This window comes from Strix uralensis, chromosome 7, assembly GCF_047716275.1.
Source record: "Strix uralensis isolate ZFMK-TIS-50842 chromosome 7, bStrUra1, whole genome shotgun sequence".
In the NCBI taxonomy this organism is placed as follows: Eukaryota; Metazoa; Chordata; class Aves; order Strigiformes; family Strigidae; genus Strix; species Strix uralensis.
This window is the reverse complement of record NC_133978.1, coordinates 35,498,231-35,514,790: the sequence shown is the minus strand read 5'-3', so window position 1 is coordinate 35,514,790 and position 16,560 is coordinate 35,498,231. Positions and strand designations below refer to the sequence as shown.

Here is a 16,560-nt window from a genome sequence, read left to right as displayed (position 1 = left end):
GTGTGGCTTCTTGCAGAATTCCTTCAGTAATTTTGAATTAAAATCAAGATTTTGCAAAAAACTTTGGGTGCAATGTAATGATCTCAGCAAAGAAAAATCAGATCGGCTCAGTAGATATTTACTGGTAGAGTGAAGGCAGAGTGGTGTATTTGAGAAGCAGCAAAATGAAGTGGGAAAATTCCATTAGTGCTTTCCATCTTTGGCACTGGCAAGAAGACAGAGTCAGAAGGTTGCGTATCAAGCACAGGTTGAATGCGTTGGCTAGAAGGCTTCTAATTCCTCTCGAAATTGGTAGACAAGTATCCCGGTGGTTTTGGAGGCTGTTAAAGTTTTACGTATATAATTAAAATATAATTAAAATTACATAGTGGTTTCTCTTACCCATACTGTTATTATTTTTCTTAGCCATACTGTCAACCTATCCTGCTCACTGTTACATGGTGAACAGAATAGGCTGAGTGATGCTTCGTCAAAGAGAGAAGTTTAAGACTTGGAACTGTTAAATTCTGTGGCAGATTTGAAGGCTAAGACACGACGACATCAGGTTCCTGCTATTAGGAGAAGAGGAACAAGATCCTGGTTTCAAAATATGTGTTGAATGCAGGATGAAGGGTGCAATGAGACTAGTATAGATAAGCAAAAGTAAGTTGGAAACCCAAGTTCATGGGAAGAAAATGAAATCAGAAAAGGGAGAGGAAAAGAACAGTTGAGGAAACTGTGTTGAAAAGATATGTATTTTTGTAGATCACTAGCTATTTAGATGAAATAGGGAAGCCAGAATTTTATAACTTGCTCATTTATAGTAACTTCGCTCTTCCTGTCTACCTTTTCTAAGCTAAAGGGTTCAGTACTGCTAAATGCTACACAATTTACTTTAATAGTATGCAGAAGACGGTTACTGTTTTTCTCAGAAATAAGGGAGTTTGCTTTTTGCACCCCTAATTGTAGGAATGGCCAAAATTGAGTCATTTTGTCATGGTTAGAAAATAGCCACGTTTCTTCAGATAGGGGTTTAGTCTTTCAGGGCTGACTGGGCAGCAGGATTTTTCCTGTTCAGGCTTGAATCTTGATCTTCTCTTTTTGTGTTCAAAAAAATTGTCAGCATACAGAGTGGCGATTTATATAATACTTACAAAATAAAAATGATCAGAAACCTGTGCAAGACAGGCGAAGCCCATAAGTGCACTCAAAAACAGATGAGAAAAAGAAGCAAGGGTTGTTCTGATGGAAACCATAGGGGGAAAGTCAAAATTAGAGGGTGTATGGAGGACGTTGTCCTACAGAACATTTGAAGGTGAGAGCAAGAAGTATGAATGTGATTCAGAAGGCAATAGGGCTTCCTTTGAAGTTGGGAAAATTTGCCAGACTTTGTACAAGGTCTGTTTAAATAAAGACTGTCTGCAAGACTGGATGTAATATTTGGTTATTAAATAAAAGGGCATCTGCTCTCATAAAAGCCACCCTGTTTTGTTCGTGTATGTTATTGGCTATTTTCCTACTTTGTACAGGCTTCTATAGAATAAGCTTATGGCAGCCTGACAAATGGAGCATTTATTGTGGCTAAAAGTACTGTAAACAAACCAAAATAGCAAGTTTTATTGGCTTTTATAATACATTACAATTTTTTAAATTGGCAGTGGTATAGTGGAATTTAGTATTTTAGGACCCAAATGTTGTTATCTGAAAACAGTGGACTTCATTTTCCAATTCTTTATTCTATACAGTGCTGTTTTTTCTATTTGTTGCTCACGCCCATGTGTTGTAGAAACAGATTCTAATAAGAAACATTTACAGACTCAGTTGCTCATTCACGTGCAGTTCCACACAAATGCATTGCCTGCATTTGTTCTCATCTGTTTAAAAAAGTAATTATTCACCTTTGAATTTGAAGAAAATCATGATTTGAGTCTGCTTCGCATATTGTCTTGTTATGAGCTGAAGCATATGGAACCTTCATTATAACTAAACCAAGATAAACTCTCCAAGGTAACAAAGAAACCTTCTTGAAATGCCTATGAAAATTAAATATCTGTGTTTTATACAAGGATTTGATCCAGCAATCATTATTCAAATAAGAATTCCACTGAAGTCCAGAGGAATTTTGCTGGAGTAAAGAGTTTATGATTAAATTCTATTGGAATCAGTGGTAGCGTTGAACCTGGTCCCAGCAGGTATGAGGTCCAGTCCCTTATGCCGTTGTGTTCTCTTCGTAGGGTAAGGGGAGTTTCTTTGTTTTCCCAGCTGAACTTATTTTTAGTGTTAAGTTCTTCAAAGTCTACTTTCAAAAAAATGTGCAGGCTGCAAAGGCAATGTATTAGCTGTGGGCTGGAATTCTGTCCTTGAGACCTGGTGAATGTCAAAATAGTATGCGGAGGTATGCTGTTAGCAGGTGAGAACTGGTAGTGACACCGAGGGGTTGTTGATTCACGATAACAATGTCAATAATTGAGTTAAATCAAGTTTTAAAAGAAAAGGCTTTCTTCCACACAGCAAAAGCTTAACAATTTATGTCTTGATACTGTTCTAAAACAAGTTAGCAAGTGTCATACATCTGTTTAAAGTTTTGCTAATTCCTAAGTAGGAACACATGAAAATTCAGCAATCTTATCAGAGATACAGTATTAATTTTGGAGACCTGTGAGGTGAGGGGAAGTGGAAGAAGGGGAATATGTTTTCTTACAGGGTAGGCTGAGCCATTAAATTTGAATGTCAAAAAGCAGGGTCCTCTCTGCCTATTAAGCATCTTAAAACACTCATAAGACTTATTTATGTTTAGTGTGTCTAAGGAATCACGGTGAAGACTTTCTCAGTTTCAGGCTGGTTTTTGGTTTGGTTTTTTTTTTTTCTGCACAGGCAAGATCTGTTTCATGGGGATTTGTAAGCAAGAGCTTGCTCATTATGGCTGTGTATTTTTTTTTTTTTTAAGAGAATATTTGAGCATATTTTCTAGTAAAGAGGAGTTTCAGATAAAGTAGGCTATCTTGTCTTCCAGTTTTTGCGATATTATATATCACAAAAAAGATTTACTCTTGGTTCTGTTGTGTGTTTTCTGTAATAAATCTATAGATGAATTAAAGAGTTTCTGGAATCAGTTACCAAGAAGTGAACTTATTAACTAAAAAGAAAAATGATCCACCTTCTTCTGACACATAACATATTGCAGGTTTTGCATTTCATTTAAAATACATAAATGAAGTTACCTCACAACAGAAGAAAAAATTTCTTCCTAAAGGTTTAATTGTCCTCCTACTGGTTTGAACTTCTGGATCTACTGGTCTGGATTCATGTTATCCAGTGCTGGGACAGAGAAGGTCTGAGATTCCTCAATTATTCTGGTTTAGTATGGGATATAAAACCTTTTGGGCATCACAAAGCAGGAAAAAAGGTCATAATACTCTTTATCCTTTTGTTATTTCTTTGGTGGGTCACTTTTAGAAGTATTTTCTCAACTCAAAAAATAGTATCTCTGCCTGAAAATTTGATTTCAGCTGTCACCTTTAAAAATATTTATGAAATCTGAAAGGAAATTGAGGGTTATTTTTCTCCTTTCCTGACCTTGTTTTCTATATTTGGCAGTATTGAATGATGTATGTATAATTGCATAATCAATTTTGCATCTGTGCTGATAGGCAATTTCATTTCTTAGTCTCCAGTTCAAAAGTTACTTCATCATGATAATGCACTGTTGTGTTAGTATGTGTGCATGCATTTCTCCTGACAGCGGGTTTAGAGACCTTCTTTGGAGCCGATGGGTCTGAAATTTGCCCTTGTACTCTTTTTGAAATAGGAAAAGGCAATTGATGATGGGTGTGGAGAAGGGATTGTCTGTTGGTCATTCATTTAGGTGAAGCTGTGGAAGGAAGATTGAGCCATAATTCTGCAGATGCTTCCATGGGACAATGGAGCACAACAGGGAATGAGTAAGAAACTTGGATAATAATAAAGCCTTTGTTGGACCTGGCAGAGAAGCACAGTTCATTTTTTGAAACAGATGATCACACCTTTGGTCTGTTTTCAAGGAGTGGGGTTTATGTCGTGGTTCCAAGGCCTGTGGAAGTATTTCTGAAGTAAATCCTACTGGTGACCTGCAAGAGAAGGGACGACTGTTAGATACCCCTACGTACACAGTGTTCTGCCACCGGTGCTCATGGAGTTACCATCAACATCAGTAGGGGTTGCCGTTGCAGAACTGAAACGAGAGTTGACTATTCAGGCACCTTAGATATTTCTTTGCTAGGGCAGCATTAGAAGGAAGGGACAGAGGGGAAAAATGTTTGCTAGCATATAAACCTGAGCAAAATCAAGGGAGAAAAGGCTACTAGATGAAATATTTGCCACGTAGTATACATTCAGGTAGTGTGCATCACAGCTAAATAAAGGCCACTTGAAAATTATCAAGTGTTCTTATAAATAGCAAAATAAAATGTATTTGTATTTATAATTAACATTAGATACAAATTCTCCTTTGTAAGCAGGTGTGAGCCCATTAGCTTTGATGAAGTTTAGTAAGCTTCCATGGAGTTGACTTTGGTTCTCAAAACAGGTGAACATGGCAAAGAATTTCCTACTTGCTTAGTTCCTAAGTTTTCTCTTCAAAAACTAATACAGACAAAAAAAATTTTCAGTTACAGGAATGCTTTGATTTTTGGTATGGAATTTGGTTTTTGTATGTTAAGTTATACGAACCAGATACATTAACCAACTAAGCAGAGTTTAATAATTAGCCTCCAGAAAACACAACTTAACTGGCTCTTTTTCTCCTTTAAGGTGGTTTCATCTAGAGTCCAGACAAGGGAAGAGAACTAAAGACAGAGGAGAAATAAAGGTCAATATTCAGTTTATGAGGAATAACATGACAGCAAGTATGTTTGATTTGTCAATGAAGGACAAAACCAAATCCCCTTTTGCTAAACTAAAAGACAAAATGAAGGGTCGAAAAAATGATGGGACGTTTTCAGACACCTCCTCTGCGATCATCCCAAGTACTCACATACCTGATGCAAACATAGAGGTATGTAGTGGTGAAGTACAAATGAAATCAAAACCAAAAAAACCTTTCCTTTTGGGACCTCAGCGGTTATCCTCAGCTCATTCGATGTCAGATTTAACAGGATCGCATGTCTCCTCAGAAAAAATGAAATCCAGCACAGTTGGCTACTCTCATCTTTTCAGGCGTCAGCTAGACTCTTTTGGTTCAGTTGATGAAGGTGGTAAGTACAACTCATGACCATTATAATTATAGTTCACTGCCATTGGAGCATTCAAAAGTCTGTTTAGTTTATGAAGCAATTACAAGGCCAAAAAGTTAAGAACTATTGCTGGCCTATTTTTTTTTTTCATTTCTATTAGGTGGTAGCTCATAACTGCTGTTTCTGAGCGTAAGAAATAACTTACATTGGTCATAATTTATGGTCATTTAGCATTTTTCTTCTATGTCCTAATTTGAGAGTATGTTGTAGTGAAGCATTGCATTCTAGAGGGAACTGTAGGCAAAATGACATCTTGTGAAAAATAAAATTCTGTTTAAAAAGTTGAAAACTATCATCAAAGTTTTAAACCTGATTTAGACAAAGAACTGAAAATAGTTTGCATTGTTTAAAGTTATTATGCAGCAGTAGACTACTGTCGCTTTCTGGAATGGTGCACTAGACACAGCTGTCTTCTCTGTAAAACTTAGTTTTCACACAGAAAACAAGTTTGCTATAGTGGCTATCCATAAACATTTCTGAATCACAACGTCAGGATGACAGCCGTTCTTTTTTTAAAAAATACCTCAGTTACTCAACAGGGTTTTGAACTGAGGCTTGATTGCAAACTTTCTAGACCTAAGCTAAAATGGGTTCTATGCATGTCATAAACTATGATATAGTGTCTTGTTGATAATATACTAATGACAGATTGTTTGCAGGGAGTCTAAAATCTCCACATAGAAGGACATTAAGTGTTGATACTTCTAAAATGAACCAGCTTGACAGCACAGTTAATGAAACTGCACTTGAAGCACAGAGTGACCCATTTACCAATGTGAGTGCTTCGTTACCCCAAAAATTTGCTACGCTGCCAAGACAGAAGAATCCATTTGAAGAAAGCCCAGCAACATGGGATCAAAACATAAGTCTGTTTTCCAAACCTGTCGAAATCAGGAAAGAAATTAAAAGAGAAAAAAAAGAGAAAGTTAGTCTTTTTGAAAGAGTGACGGGAAAAAAAGATAGCAAGAGGTCAGATAAACTTAGCAATGGGGGATCAGACAGTTCTACTGACTTGAAATCACCTAGTGCGTTTGGTGAAACTCGTCGGGAGAGTTTTGATTATGATTCGACTAATCCGTTTATGACAAACTTCAAGCCTACAAGCATGTTGCCATCTTCAAGGTAGGTTTTTGCTGTATTTCGATCTGATATCTTGAACATGTTATATAAATGAAAATGTGAAGTGTTGAGGAACACAATCTTTGTGCTTTTTATACCTTTATATCATTGCTTATCTGCTTCTAAGTAAAAGTTACGAACTTTTTATATAGTTTGATCTTTTCTTAATTCATTTTGTAGTTACATTTATATTACTAATATGTACTGTGAATGTTCTTGGGTACTTGCATTTGTGGAAGACCTTGTTTGTGCTTCAGAATGCGTTCTTCCTGAAAGTCTTCTGCTTTCACTGAACACTCGTTGCTAATTATTACACTGCCCTAAGTCAGGGTTTAGAGGGAAAGGTTTCAAATCTAAGGGAAAGATGAAACGGGATAAATAAAAGGATAAAGAAAATGGGAGTAATGAAAACAAGTCCTGTGGATGTCACCATTTGGGGAAAAAAAATGGATTTAGATTCTATACATTAAAGCACAAGAATTGAAGACCATTCCGTTTCAAAACGGGAGCACCCACATAGACACTTACCGTGCTTGAATTCATTTGGCTCACTGTAGCTTTGCTGAGTTCCTGTGTATTCAAGTCATTGCATGAGGCAGCAATTTATGTTCTAAGCAGAGTGAATTAAGTTACGGGGGCTGGTAAGAAACTTTGATTTAAATAATCCATTTTAATCTTTGTTTGTCTATCAACAGTTAACTTGTTTTCTTTAAAAACAAAACAAAACCAAAACAAAAAACCAAAACAAAACCAAAAATGTGTATCCCACAGTGTTTCCTTTCTGGCTTTTGTTTGCTAGTGAGGAAAATATACTCTCTTTTTTTAATATATATATATATATGTACACACACACACACACACCCCCACCTATGTACTGTTCTCAACAGATAAATGTTTAAGCAGTTAATAATTAAACTTTTATTCATTTGCATTCTTTTTTTTTTCTGTATATTAATGCCTGAAATTAACAGTGCTTTTTTTTTGCAACATAATGATTCATTTCTATTTAAGGACTTAAATTTAGTAGAAATTGAATTTAAAATTACAGTGCTCCAAACTAGAATTTTAAGGTTGTAAAATAATCAGCATTTTAAATGGAAAACATGGTTCTAACAAATTTGCCTTTTCCCTATTATTAATTCCTTAATTAATGACACAGTAGTATTTTCTCTTTTTTTTTAAAAAAAAAAAAAAGGTAATTTCTTTCTTGTTATCTTGTTCTTTAAGAATTTAGAACAGACTGATCTTATTGTATCCCAGCTCAGTTTTATTCATAGGTTAGAATGCATGCACTCTTGATTTAAAGTTATAATCGTTTTCTCAGTAAAACTAATCATGGATGTGAATTAGATAAATGAACTGAAATGGAAGTGCTATAGAAAAGATTCGGTTGCTAGAAGCTCATACAGACTTCAATGAATTATCTTAGCGTCTTCTACAAGTCAAGTAAGTTCCTAGTGTCTTAAATATCATGTTTACAGACAGAGTCATAGAATATTATTTATTTAATAAAGGATTTCTCTAGATTAGAGTAAGGTTAGGATGTAGCTTGGTTTGTCAGAAGTTAAACTTCCATTTAAATAAGCTCCTTTAAAGAGAAGTAATTTAAATAACAATTAAAATTACATAGCATTTAATTTTTTTTAAATGAAAAAATCTATTCAGGCAGATGCTAGATACAAGTAGTGAAATCTTTTGAAGTTCTTGAATGCAGCAGATCTTGATAAATATAAATCTTCAATGGTAATCATGATGGACTTTTTTTTCTTTATTTTGTAATTAAAAAGCTCATCACAGTGCCCATTCAGAAGGACTGTAGTCATTTGTTCCCCCTCTTTGTATGAGTCTCTTTGACTAGTTCTTGACTTTTATGTAAACATAAACATATGATAAGACAAATAGATATTCTGCTATTTTGAAAAAGCCAAAAATAGTAAATGTTTTGACCTTTCCTGTAAGACAGCTATTATGGAATATCTAGTGTGCAATAATTTAAGTTAGAAACTCTCTATTTTTATATGCTCCAGTATTATGTTCTGTGAGAACCTTTTAGAATAAGTTCACTTTCTTTCAAATGTAACTTGTACAATGATTTTCTTTTGAAGTAGAAACTAATACAAAATGTGCATATTTAATAAGTTTACAGTTTAAGTTTACCATTTATCTGTGGAGGATTTGTTGAATAGAATCCATTTTTAATTTTTTGAACTAGTACTGTGAAGAAAGAGTTGTATAAATCTGTGGGCACAAAATAAATGAGGTTGAGTAAGAAATTCAGTATGCAGAAAGCATGCACAGGGAATTTAGACTTTGAATTATTTTTTATTTACTCAGCATGCTATTAAGCTCTTTTGGATGGATACCATTTCTGCAAGTAAACCAGGCAGTATCTTTTTATTAAGGTGTGTCCAAAATCAGTGTTCTGCTGTGGATGAGGAGTTTGCTTAGCAGGTGGATCTCCCATTTAACTGCACTTAGCAAAGCCATGGTTTGAGTGATGAAATGGTCCTGGAGGATGTGAACTGGATTCCTGTCTGGTGAAACTCAGCTGGAAGATGTATTCCAGGAGCACACTGTAGCCACAGAAGGGCATTTGGTCTCTGGGACCAGGCTGGAGATACTGCAAAGTGGAAGAAAAAACCCCACAGCAACCCTCTTCCCCACCCTCAAAAAACCTGACCAAACCCAACTCCTTCATGTGTGTAGTGTGAAGGTCATGTTCTTGGCACCAATTGAACCTATGTCTGTAAAGTTAGCAGGAGTTCTTTCAGTGACTTTGGGGAGCTTTCGCTCAGGCTCAAGTTCATCCTAATCAGTTGTGTTTGGTAATGCTGACTAAGCAGTAATGATGAGCAGGACAGCAGCTTATAACATCACTCACTGATGGATGGCTAGGTGAGTTGCAGAACAGAGTTGCTGAATAACCTTTCATCCAACCACCCGCTAAGACCTAACTGGCTGTATGAATATTCTGTCACTAATCACTCTTATTTACTAATTAAAAGCATGAAGATAAATACATCTTCCATGTGTTTCTCAGCTGCTGATACAGAAAATGTAGAGGTGGTTCAGCGATAGTTATAGGATTTTTTTTCCTAAAAGCAACTAATATCCCAGGATTATTTGAAAAGTATTATTTATTTTTATTACTATTATTTTTTATTGTTATTTCAAGAAGGTTTAAGAAGCATTTTGGAAAAGCAAAATAAAACCCACCTGGTTTGTGTATAATACTACTTGTCAGGAAATCACAAAATACAAACCCCTGATTTCTATTAATCTCTGCTCTGGCAAAGTCTTGTTCTGTGGCTTTGGCTAAATCACTTAGTCTCCCTGCTCCTGATCTGTAAAATGGGGATGATATTTTGTTACCTCTTACAAATGCTGAGTGGATAAATTAGTATTTTTTTAAGGGTTTTATAGATACGGTATTACAGTATTACATAAGTGTTAAGATTGGGGGTTTTTTATTGTCTGGTGTAGGTGTAATATAGATATTTATGAGCTGATTTCTTGACAATTTAAAAACGCTGCAGTCTCACAGTGAAACAAGAAACGTTGTTTTTCCAAATATTACAAAATCTGTTAGCTCCAGAGGATTTATATCATACAGCCAATGAAGAATTTTTAAGCACACAATGTGACTACTATTTTTAGCTAGCATTTACCAATAATAGTTTTGCCTTTGTACTTCTTAATTCACTGTTTTAAAACTTTTAGCTAATATTATCTTAAATTGCTGTCAGTCTTACAATTACTGCTATTGTCATGGCTCTCAAGAGGTTAATTTGCAGTCAGGAGCCACGTGGATTTTGTATTGAACACAGTTAAAGAAATTGAGGGTACTCCTGGTAAACAAAGATTGTTTTGTGCCATGACCAAACCTTGTGCATCATTTCTCTGAAATTGTTTGTGTTTAGGAAAATACACTACAGTAGGCTAATCAACTGATGTGAAAATTTCTCAATTTACACCACTTGACAAGTGCTAAAAGAAAAGCATCTTTAATTTTAATGTGTTATTAGGACCTTTTTAGAGAGATTGTACAAGTTATTAACAAGGTCCTCTGAGACAGGAGACGGGTAATTAACAAGACCTACAGAAAGAGAGTTTAGGTAATTAACAAGATCTTAGGCACTGGACACAGGGAAACAAATAGTCCAATATTTAAAGCTGACAGGTTGTTACTAGTCTGATCAAATTCCAGATCTGGGAAACTGAATTGATAGGTGCTTGAGAGCTTTCTAAGAAACATTTTTTAATATAGAAAAATAATATATAAATATATATATAAAATATATACGTATACAGAAACAATATAACTATGTGTCTCTATATACATATGTATACACATATATAGAGAGATGGATTAAAAACCCCTTTAAAGTAGCACTTCTATGACCTAAGTATTGTTAAACTTAGAGGAAAGAAGGTAAAGCTTGTGCCTGCATACTGATTATATATCTTAAGTTCTGTCAATAAATATGTTACATTCTAAGCAGTGTGGAAGGCAGAGTAGTGGGGGATAAAGAAACATATCTCTTACTAGGATTCACTGTAACAACTATGAGTAATGCTCATATTTATGACATTAGTCATTGGTCAATTAGAGCATAAAATACAAAAATATTTTTTTTTCTGTGTTCTTTTACTGCTTCAGTCTTTTAAAAATTGCAACTAAAAAAGAACAAACAACACAACCCTTAAACTCGTCTCTTTTGCATCTTTCTGCTTTGTCTGTCATTTCTGAATGTGGTTATTTTGTTCAGCCTCTCTCCCCCATACTGTCATCACATGCATTCGTTACAGCTCCCTGCCTCTCCAGTGGTGCCTGTTCCAAACAAATCTGTGTCTGTAGTTTCATTTTTCCCAATGGATGCAATGTTTGAAATAAGCAATGTCTCTGCATTTTGATATGTTCATTACTAGATTTCAAAAAAAACCCAAACAAGTGAGGTGCCATGAAAACATGAGGCTCTTGATAACCACGGTGTTTTCAGATCACATTAAATTGTTAAGTCTAAAGAACATCTGTCTGTTACATTTCAGCAAATACTAAAATTTTGTATGTGTGAAGGTCAGCTAGTTAGAGAAACTTTTGCAAAATCATGGTGTTACTATGGCTTTCTAGGTTGCTGCTTGTCAGTTGAGCTGTTAGTAGACCAGGTGCCTGGCTCTAGTCAACTGCAGTTGTAAAGTAAAATCTGTTAGTTTAAACCACAGTGAAGATAAGTTATCAGTGCAGTAACTTGAGCATCATCAAAGATAAATGACTGTTAAATGGTTTCAATATTGCCTGTTACGTATGATGTGCTGGAGGCATATAGTTACTGGCCACAGCTCCATTGGAATGAACCTCAGAAGTTGCCTGGTCAGAGCAAAAGGTTGTAATAGCTGTGTTATTTCTTTACCAAGTAGGTCATCCTTTCCCAGTGTACAATACAACTCACTACTTATCCAGTTCAGAAATGTTGATCTCTAACAAGTTTATTACTGTGCTTGCTAGAGTAATAAAGTCTGTTCCAAAATTTTATTGTATGTTTCTCTGTTAGTCAAAAAATGACATCAGGTGAACTATGCTATTTTCAGAATTTTGTTACCTCTGTCAGTGTTAGCACGTCTTATTTTAAGAACAGGATACTTCTGCATTGCTTTTCTTGAAGTGAAAGGGGTTTTTTCAGTTCTCTACTGAAATTTGACTAGATACTTCTAGTCAACTGTGATTATATATAGTCTAGGTAGAATATTGATAGACTATGACAGTGCATCACTTATACTGTAGACCGTTAATATTTGTTAATTCGTTGTGGTAAAGCTATCAGTAGAACATTATTTCAGTAAAACAAAGACATTACAGGTATGTGAGAGGTAACAGGAAAGTACAAAACTAGAAGTCATGCAAGGATTCTTAGTCTCTTCGTCTGTCCTGCCAAGACTCATCCAATTTAGAAAGATCCCTGCATGTGATGAGAGAATAATACTGAAATCTTGCCTAAAGCTACTACAAAGCAATAGTCACAGTATTTGGGATATTACTAGGGTGGTTTGAAGCAATCAATTCCTAGAGAGATACTATAGAAATGTTTAGTATTTATCTTGACTTTTGCAAACTCTTCACTGGCAATCACTTACTCCTAATTAGTTGTGTTTTAGCAAAGTGTCAAAACTGTCTGTTTCAAAAGTTCATCCTGCTGGCTGAGTGACAAGATTTTTTTTCAAGCTTTCATTGTCTGTCGGTACACGTTAGGGCACGTGAAATCTTTTTTGAGTGGATGCAGAAGGCATGTTATCTATCCCGAGGGGAAATGCACTGCCTGTTATGTTTTCTTTTAAAAAAATAATTAAATAGTTATATCCAGTTTCTCTATTAATAAATGCAGAAGCTGTGTAAAACTGATGAAGTTTTTTTTTCCATTTCATTATAAGAACTAAGTATTAGTGCTGGTTTTTTAAGTGTTTAAAAATGGTTCTGGAAGTTTCAATGTAAAATTTTACTTCAGGGTTGTTTGATTTTTTGGTTGACTTCTAGATCTCTAATATTAGGGTCTTCTAGTGGAGGTGCTGGCAGAACTTTTAGTATAACAGTTCTTTAGTGGCCTCTTGAGAATAAAACTTCATAGTAGTAAAAGGATGAATATTTAAATGCTTAAAAACATTAACTTTTTGTGTAAAACTGTTGTTGTTTGTTTCCAGAAACTTAAACTAAAATTCAGTTGAGTACACTGTGTGAGATCATTTTTGATTTTAGAATGTCTTGTAAGTCCTGAATAGTAAGTGAGTTTGCGCAAGTAGTGTGTCCAGTGGTGTGCAAGTTTTTAAGATAGTTGTATTTTTGGAAGAAGGTTAGCATTCTGACAGAGCTCATGAATGCAGCTCTGTGTGCCTCCACTTTCCCTTGTTGTGTCTCCAGCAGTATCAGACACCTCAGAATTGGTCACCAGCCTATTGTGGATCCCTGTCTGTTTTCAAAATGAAGGTTTTTATACACAAAGCCAAAATTTTGTTAAATTCTTCAAGTTGTTTTAACTGAAAGTTTCTGTGCTTCTGTATAGTTGCGTTATTGTGTTTCTGCTGCACTAAAATTGAAATATACGTGAGCCACAAGAGAAAAGGCTGCTTCCTTGAAGTGCGTACTGTTCAGGACCATTACTGAGCACTGTATTCTGAGACTGTAACTTCTTTATCTCATGGAACCTTCTGCCATCTTTAAAGTGCTCCATAGAGTGCAGCAGCATCATCACAAGCAGACCATTTCCAAAGGAGTCTATGTAAAGAATATGTAGCTTGAGAACAAATGATTTGCAGAAAAAGTGTGTCTTACATTCAGAGTTTTTGGTCCAGTTTCTTAACTCTTGGCATGAGACTTTATAATAATATTAAGAAAATGGAGTGATAGCAACAAAACCTGATACTCTTTTTGTGTCCTCCGGGGTTACACAAACTCCAGAAGGCCATGGAACATGGCTTGACAGCAGGACAATTTATATAGTGAAGTGTCTTAAGTGATGTTCCCCAGAATCTGATTGGGAAGTAAATGGTAATATGCTTACTCCATACTTGCTTAGCTGCCAGACATGACAGTCATTCCTTTTCAGAGTATAAAGTGATGTCTGCATTGCCAGGCACAGCAGGCTAATAATATTCTATGGAAAGCAAAGTTTCTGAATTTCATTAACTGTATCTGATTTTATTCATTTCTTTTGTTTTTCTAGTACATAAATTGCGTCCTAATATTTCAAAGTTTTGATATGTGTTGTGAGAATCCAAAGAAAAATGCGTAAGCACTGTAATGAGAATCAGTCCAAAGACCGAGAAGTAGGAATAGGAATATTATTTCAGGTCTAATGAAAGATGAGTATGGTAGAGCTTTGCTAATTACCTGTACACAGATGTTCCATGTTAAAGGAAAAAACCTGAAAGCTCACACTGAGCTTATTGGTATAATGGATATTTTACAGGATGTCAAGTTAACATAAAAGATTTCAGTATTTTGAATAGTAGTGATTAATGTAAATATCCTAGTTTTAATTTTTAATAGTATACAGTACAACGATCATATAACTAATACGAATAACAAAAGATAAGTAAAAAGCTTTTGCTCCTTAGGAAAGTATGCTTTCCGTACGCATAATTTAGGAGTCTGATTCCTATTCATTATGTTGTCAGAGTAAATGGTTCAGGCACTAAAATGTTTAAATCAGTTATAGGAGAGATATTTTTTTAAACATTGTTTTAATCTCTAGGCATTTAGAAGCTAAATATTTAAGCAGCCACTAGACCTAATGTTTGAATTTTTAACTACCATTAAACTTCAGAAGACGGAATTAGAAGCTCCTGCCATAAACTTGAGCTTGTGATATGTCCTAAACTCAACTCCACTGTGTTGAAGTTTCTATACAAACTGCAAATAATCAGCATGTGATGTATTTAACTACCTCATAAAAATTAGGTGTTATGAAAAAAAAGTTTCATGTAGTTCTAATGAAATGTATTTAAATAATGAAAATAACAAAGTATAAAATAATACGTTTGCTCTGGTTATGAAATAGTAATCCAAAACACTCTACAGAATTAGCATTATAATACATCTGTCTCCATTATTAGCTTATACTGGTTTTATTTCTCATCACTTTTCTCCCCCCAGCAACATGGTGATAGGAGAGGGTTTTCACCTCAGATGAGCTGAAGTTGAAATCCAAGCTAATAAAACCCCAGAAATTCAAGCAAACTTTACTATTCAGTAAAAATGTATGTATAAAGAAAAATTTATATCCCAAGCAATAAAATTATTTAATCTGGTACCGATATCTGATATAAAGTAACTGTTAAGGAAACTAATTGAATTCCCAAATGAGTGAAATGGGGGACACAACTAATTGCTGTGCTAGATTAAAGAAGTCTATTTGACCTATAGTGGGGTAGAGGCGGTGTAGAAGTTGAGTGGATTGTTTGGTCAGCATCACCTGCATGATCCTACTGCAGCTGACTTTGAATCTGTGCTGGTGTGATTTACCTCCCTTTTACTAGTTCCTAACTCTCTTGAAGGTTATTGGAGTGAATGAAAGCTTATTAGTTGTATGAGACAAACTGTTAAAAATTGTTATGGGACCTGGGACATCACCTTGAGGCACATGAGACTCCACAGTGGTGGAGAGCGGGCTTCTTGCCCTGTCTGGATAAGCGAAAGAGGTAGAAAATTACTTGATTCCTTGAGATGATGAAGGACACAGGAGCAAGAAGGTAGATGATCTCTTTTCAGTGAGCAGAAAGAGGAGTAGTCAAGCCAGTTTGTGTAGGTTAGAAGGTACGTCCAGCGAGGAGGCGTTAGATATGACAACATCTAGGAGTTACACACAGTGTTAATGACGATGAGCCAGAGAAACCCAGTTTGACTGTAGTTCTCAGGGTGAGTTGACAGAAAGTCCATTTGTTAGAAAAGAAACATCTTTTTGCTTGTAAACTGAGCAAATTTAGTTCGGGCATAATTGAGAAACAATAATTAAGGAATCCCACAATGCCACTTTGTTTTACAATCACTGTTCACAGAAAACTGCACTCAAAAAAAATCTAAAAGAAATTATTTTCCCAAGCTGTGAACATAGTTTCCGTGCTTCCATCGCAAAAGTTCCATGCCAATTTATCAAACCCTGGGGAAAAAACAGAGCTGGGACTATAACTAGCATTATCACTATGAACTGTGATTGCAACACAGCAAAAAAAAAATAACATCATTTTTTATAATTGCTCAGATCAATGATTTCAGAAAGCTGTTAGGAAGTTAAGAAAATGGTTGCTCAAAGGAGACTTATGATGGTTGTACAGCGTGTGGGCTGTAGTCCTAGAGGCATGTTTTCTGTAAGCTATTACCAGTAATCAAGTGAGATGGTAACTTTAGGGGTTTATTATTGTGATGAAATTTAAATTAGAAAATAAACGCTTTCATGAATTTCAATACACCAAACAGGCAACTCCCCCAACTGTACACATTCATAATTTTACAGTATTTTCTTTTGAGGTATTTCTTGGTCCTCAGACAGTGAATTACGGGTAGGGAGCCTGCATCTGCTCACGCTCACCTCAGGCTGGAAGCGCTGGCAGGAATCCCTGCGGGGCTCAGCGAGGCCGTGGAGCTCCCACCTTACTTAGCAGACAATCTGATTTAAAAAATGTTATATGCGATCTCAGCACCTGT

The 16,560-nt window shown here is 35.4% G+C and overlaps 1 protein-coding gene across 2 annotated transcripts in view; it reads left to right on the top strand.

Moving 5' to 3' along the window:
- RAB11FIP2 (RAB11 family interacting protein 2) overlaps positions 1 to 16,560 on the top strand; it is a 34,339-nt gene that overhangs the window by 7,186 nt on the left and 10,593 nt on the right. For both annotated transcript variants that reach the window (XM_074875387.1, XM_074875388.1), the window contains exons 2-3: positions 4,768 to 5,210; positions 5,909 to 6,371. In XM_074875387.1, the coding sequence (XP_074731488.1) occupies positions 4,768 to 5,210; positions 5,909 to 6,371 (906 nt within the window). The remainder of the gene's footprint in view (positions 1 to 4,767; positions 5,211 to 5,908; positions 6,372 to 16,560) is intronic.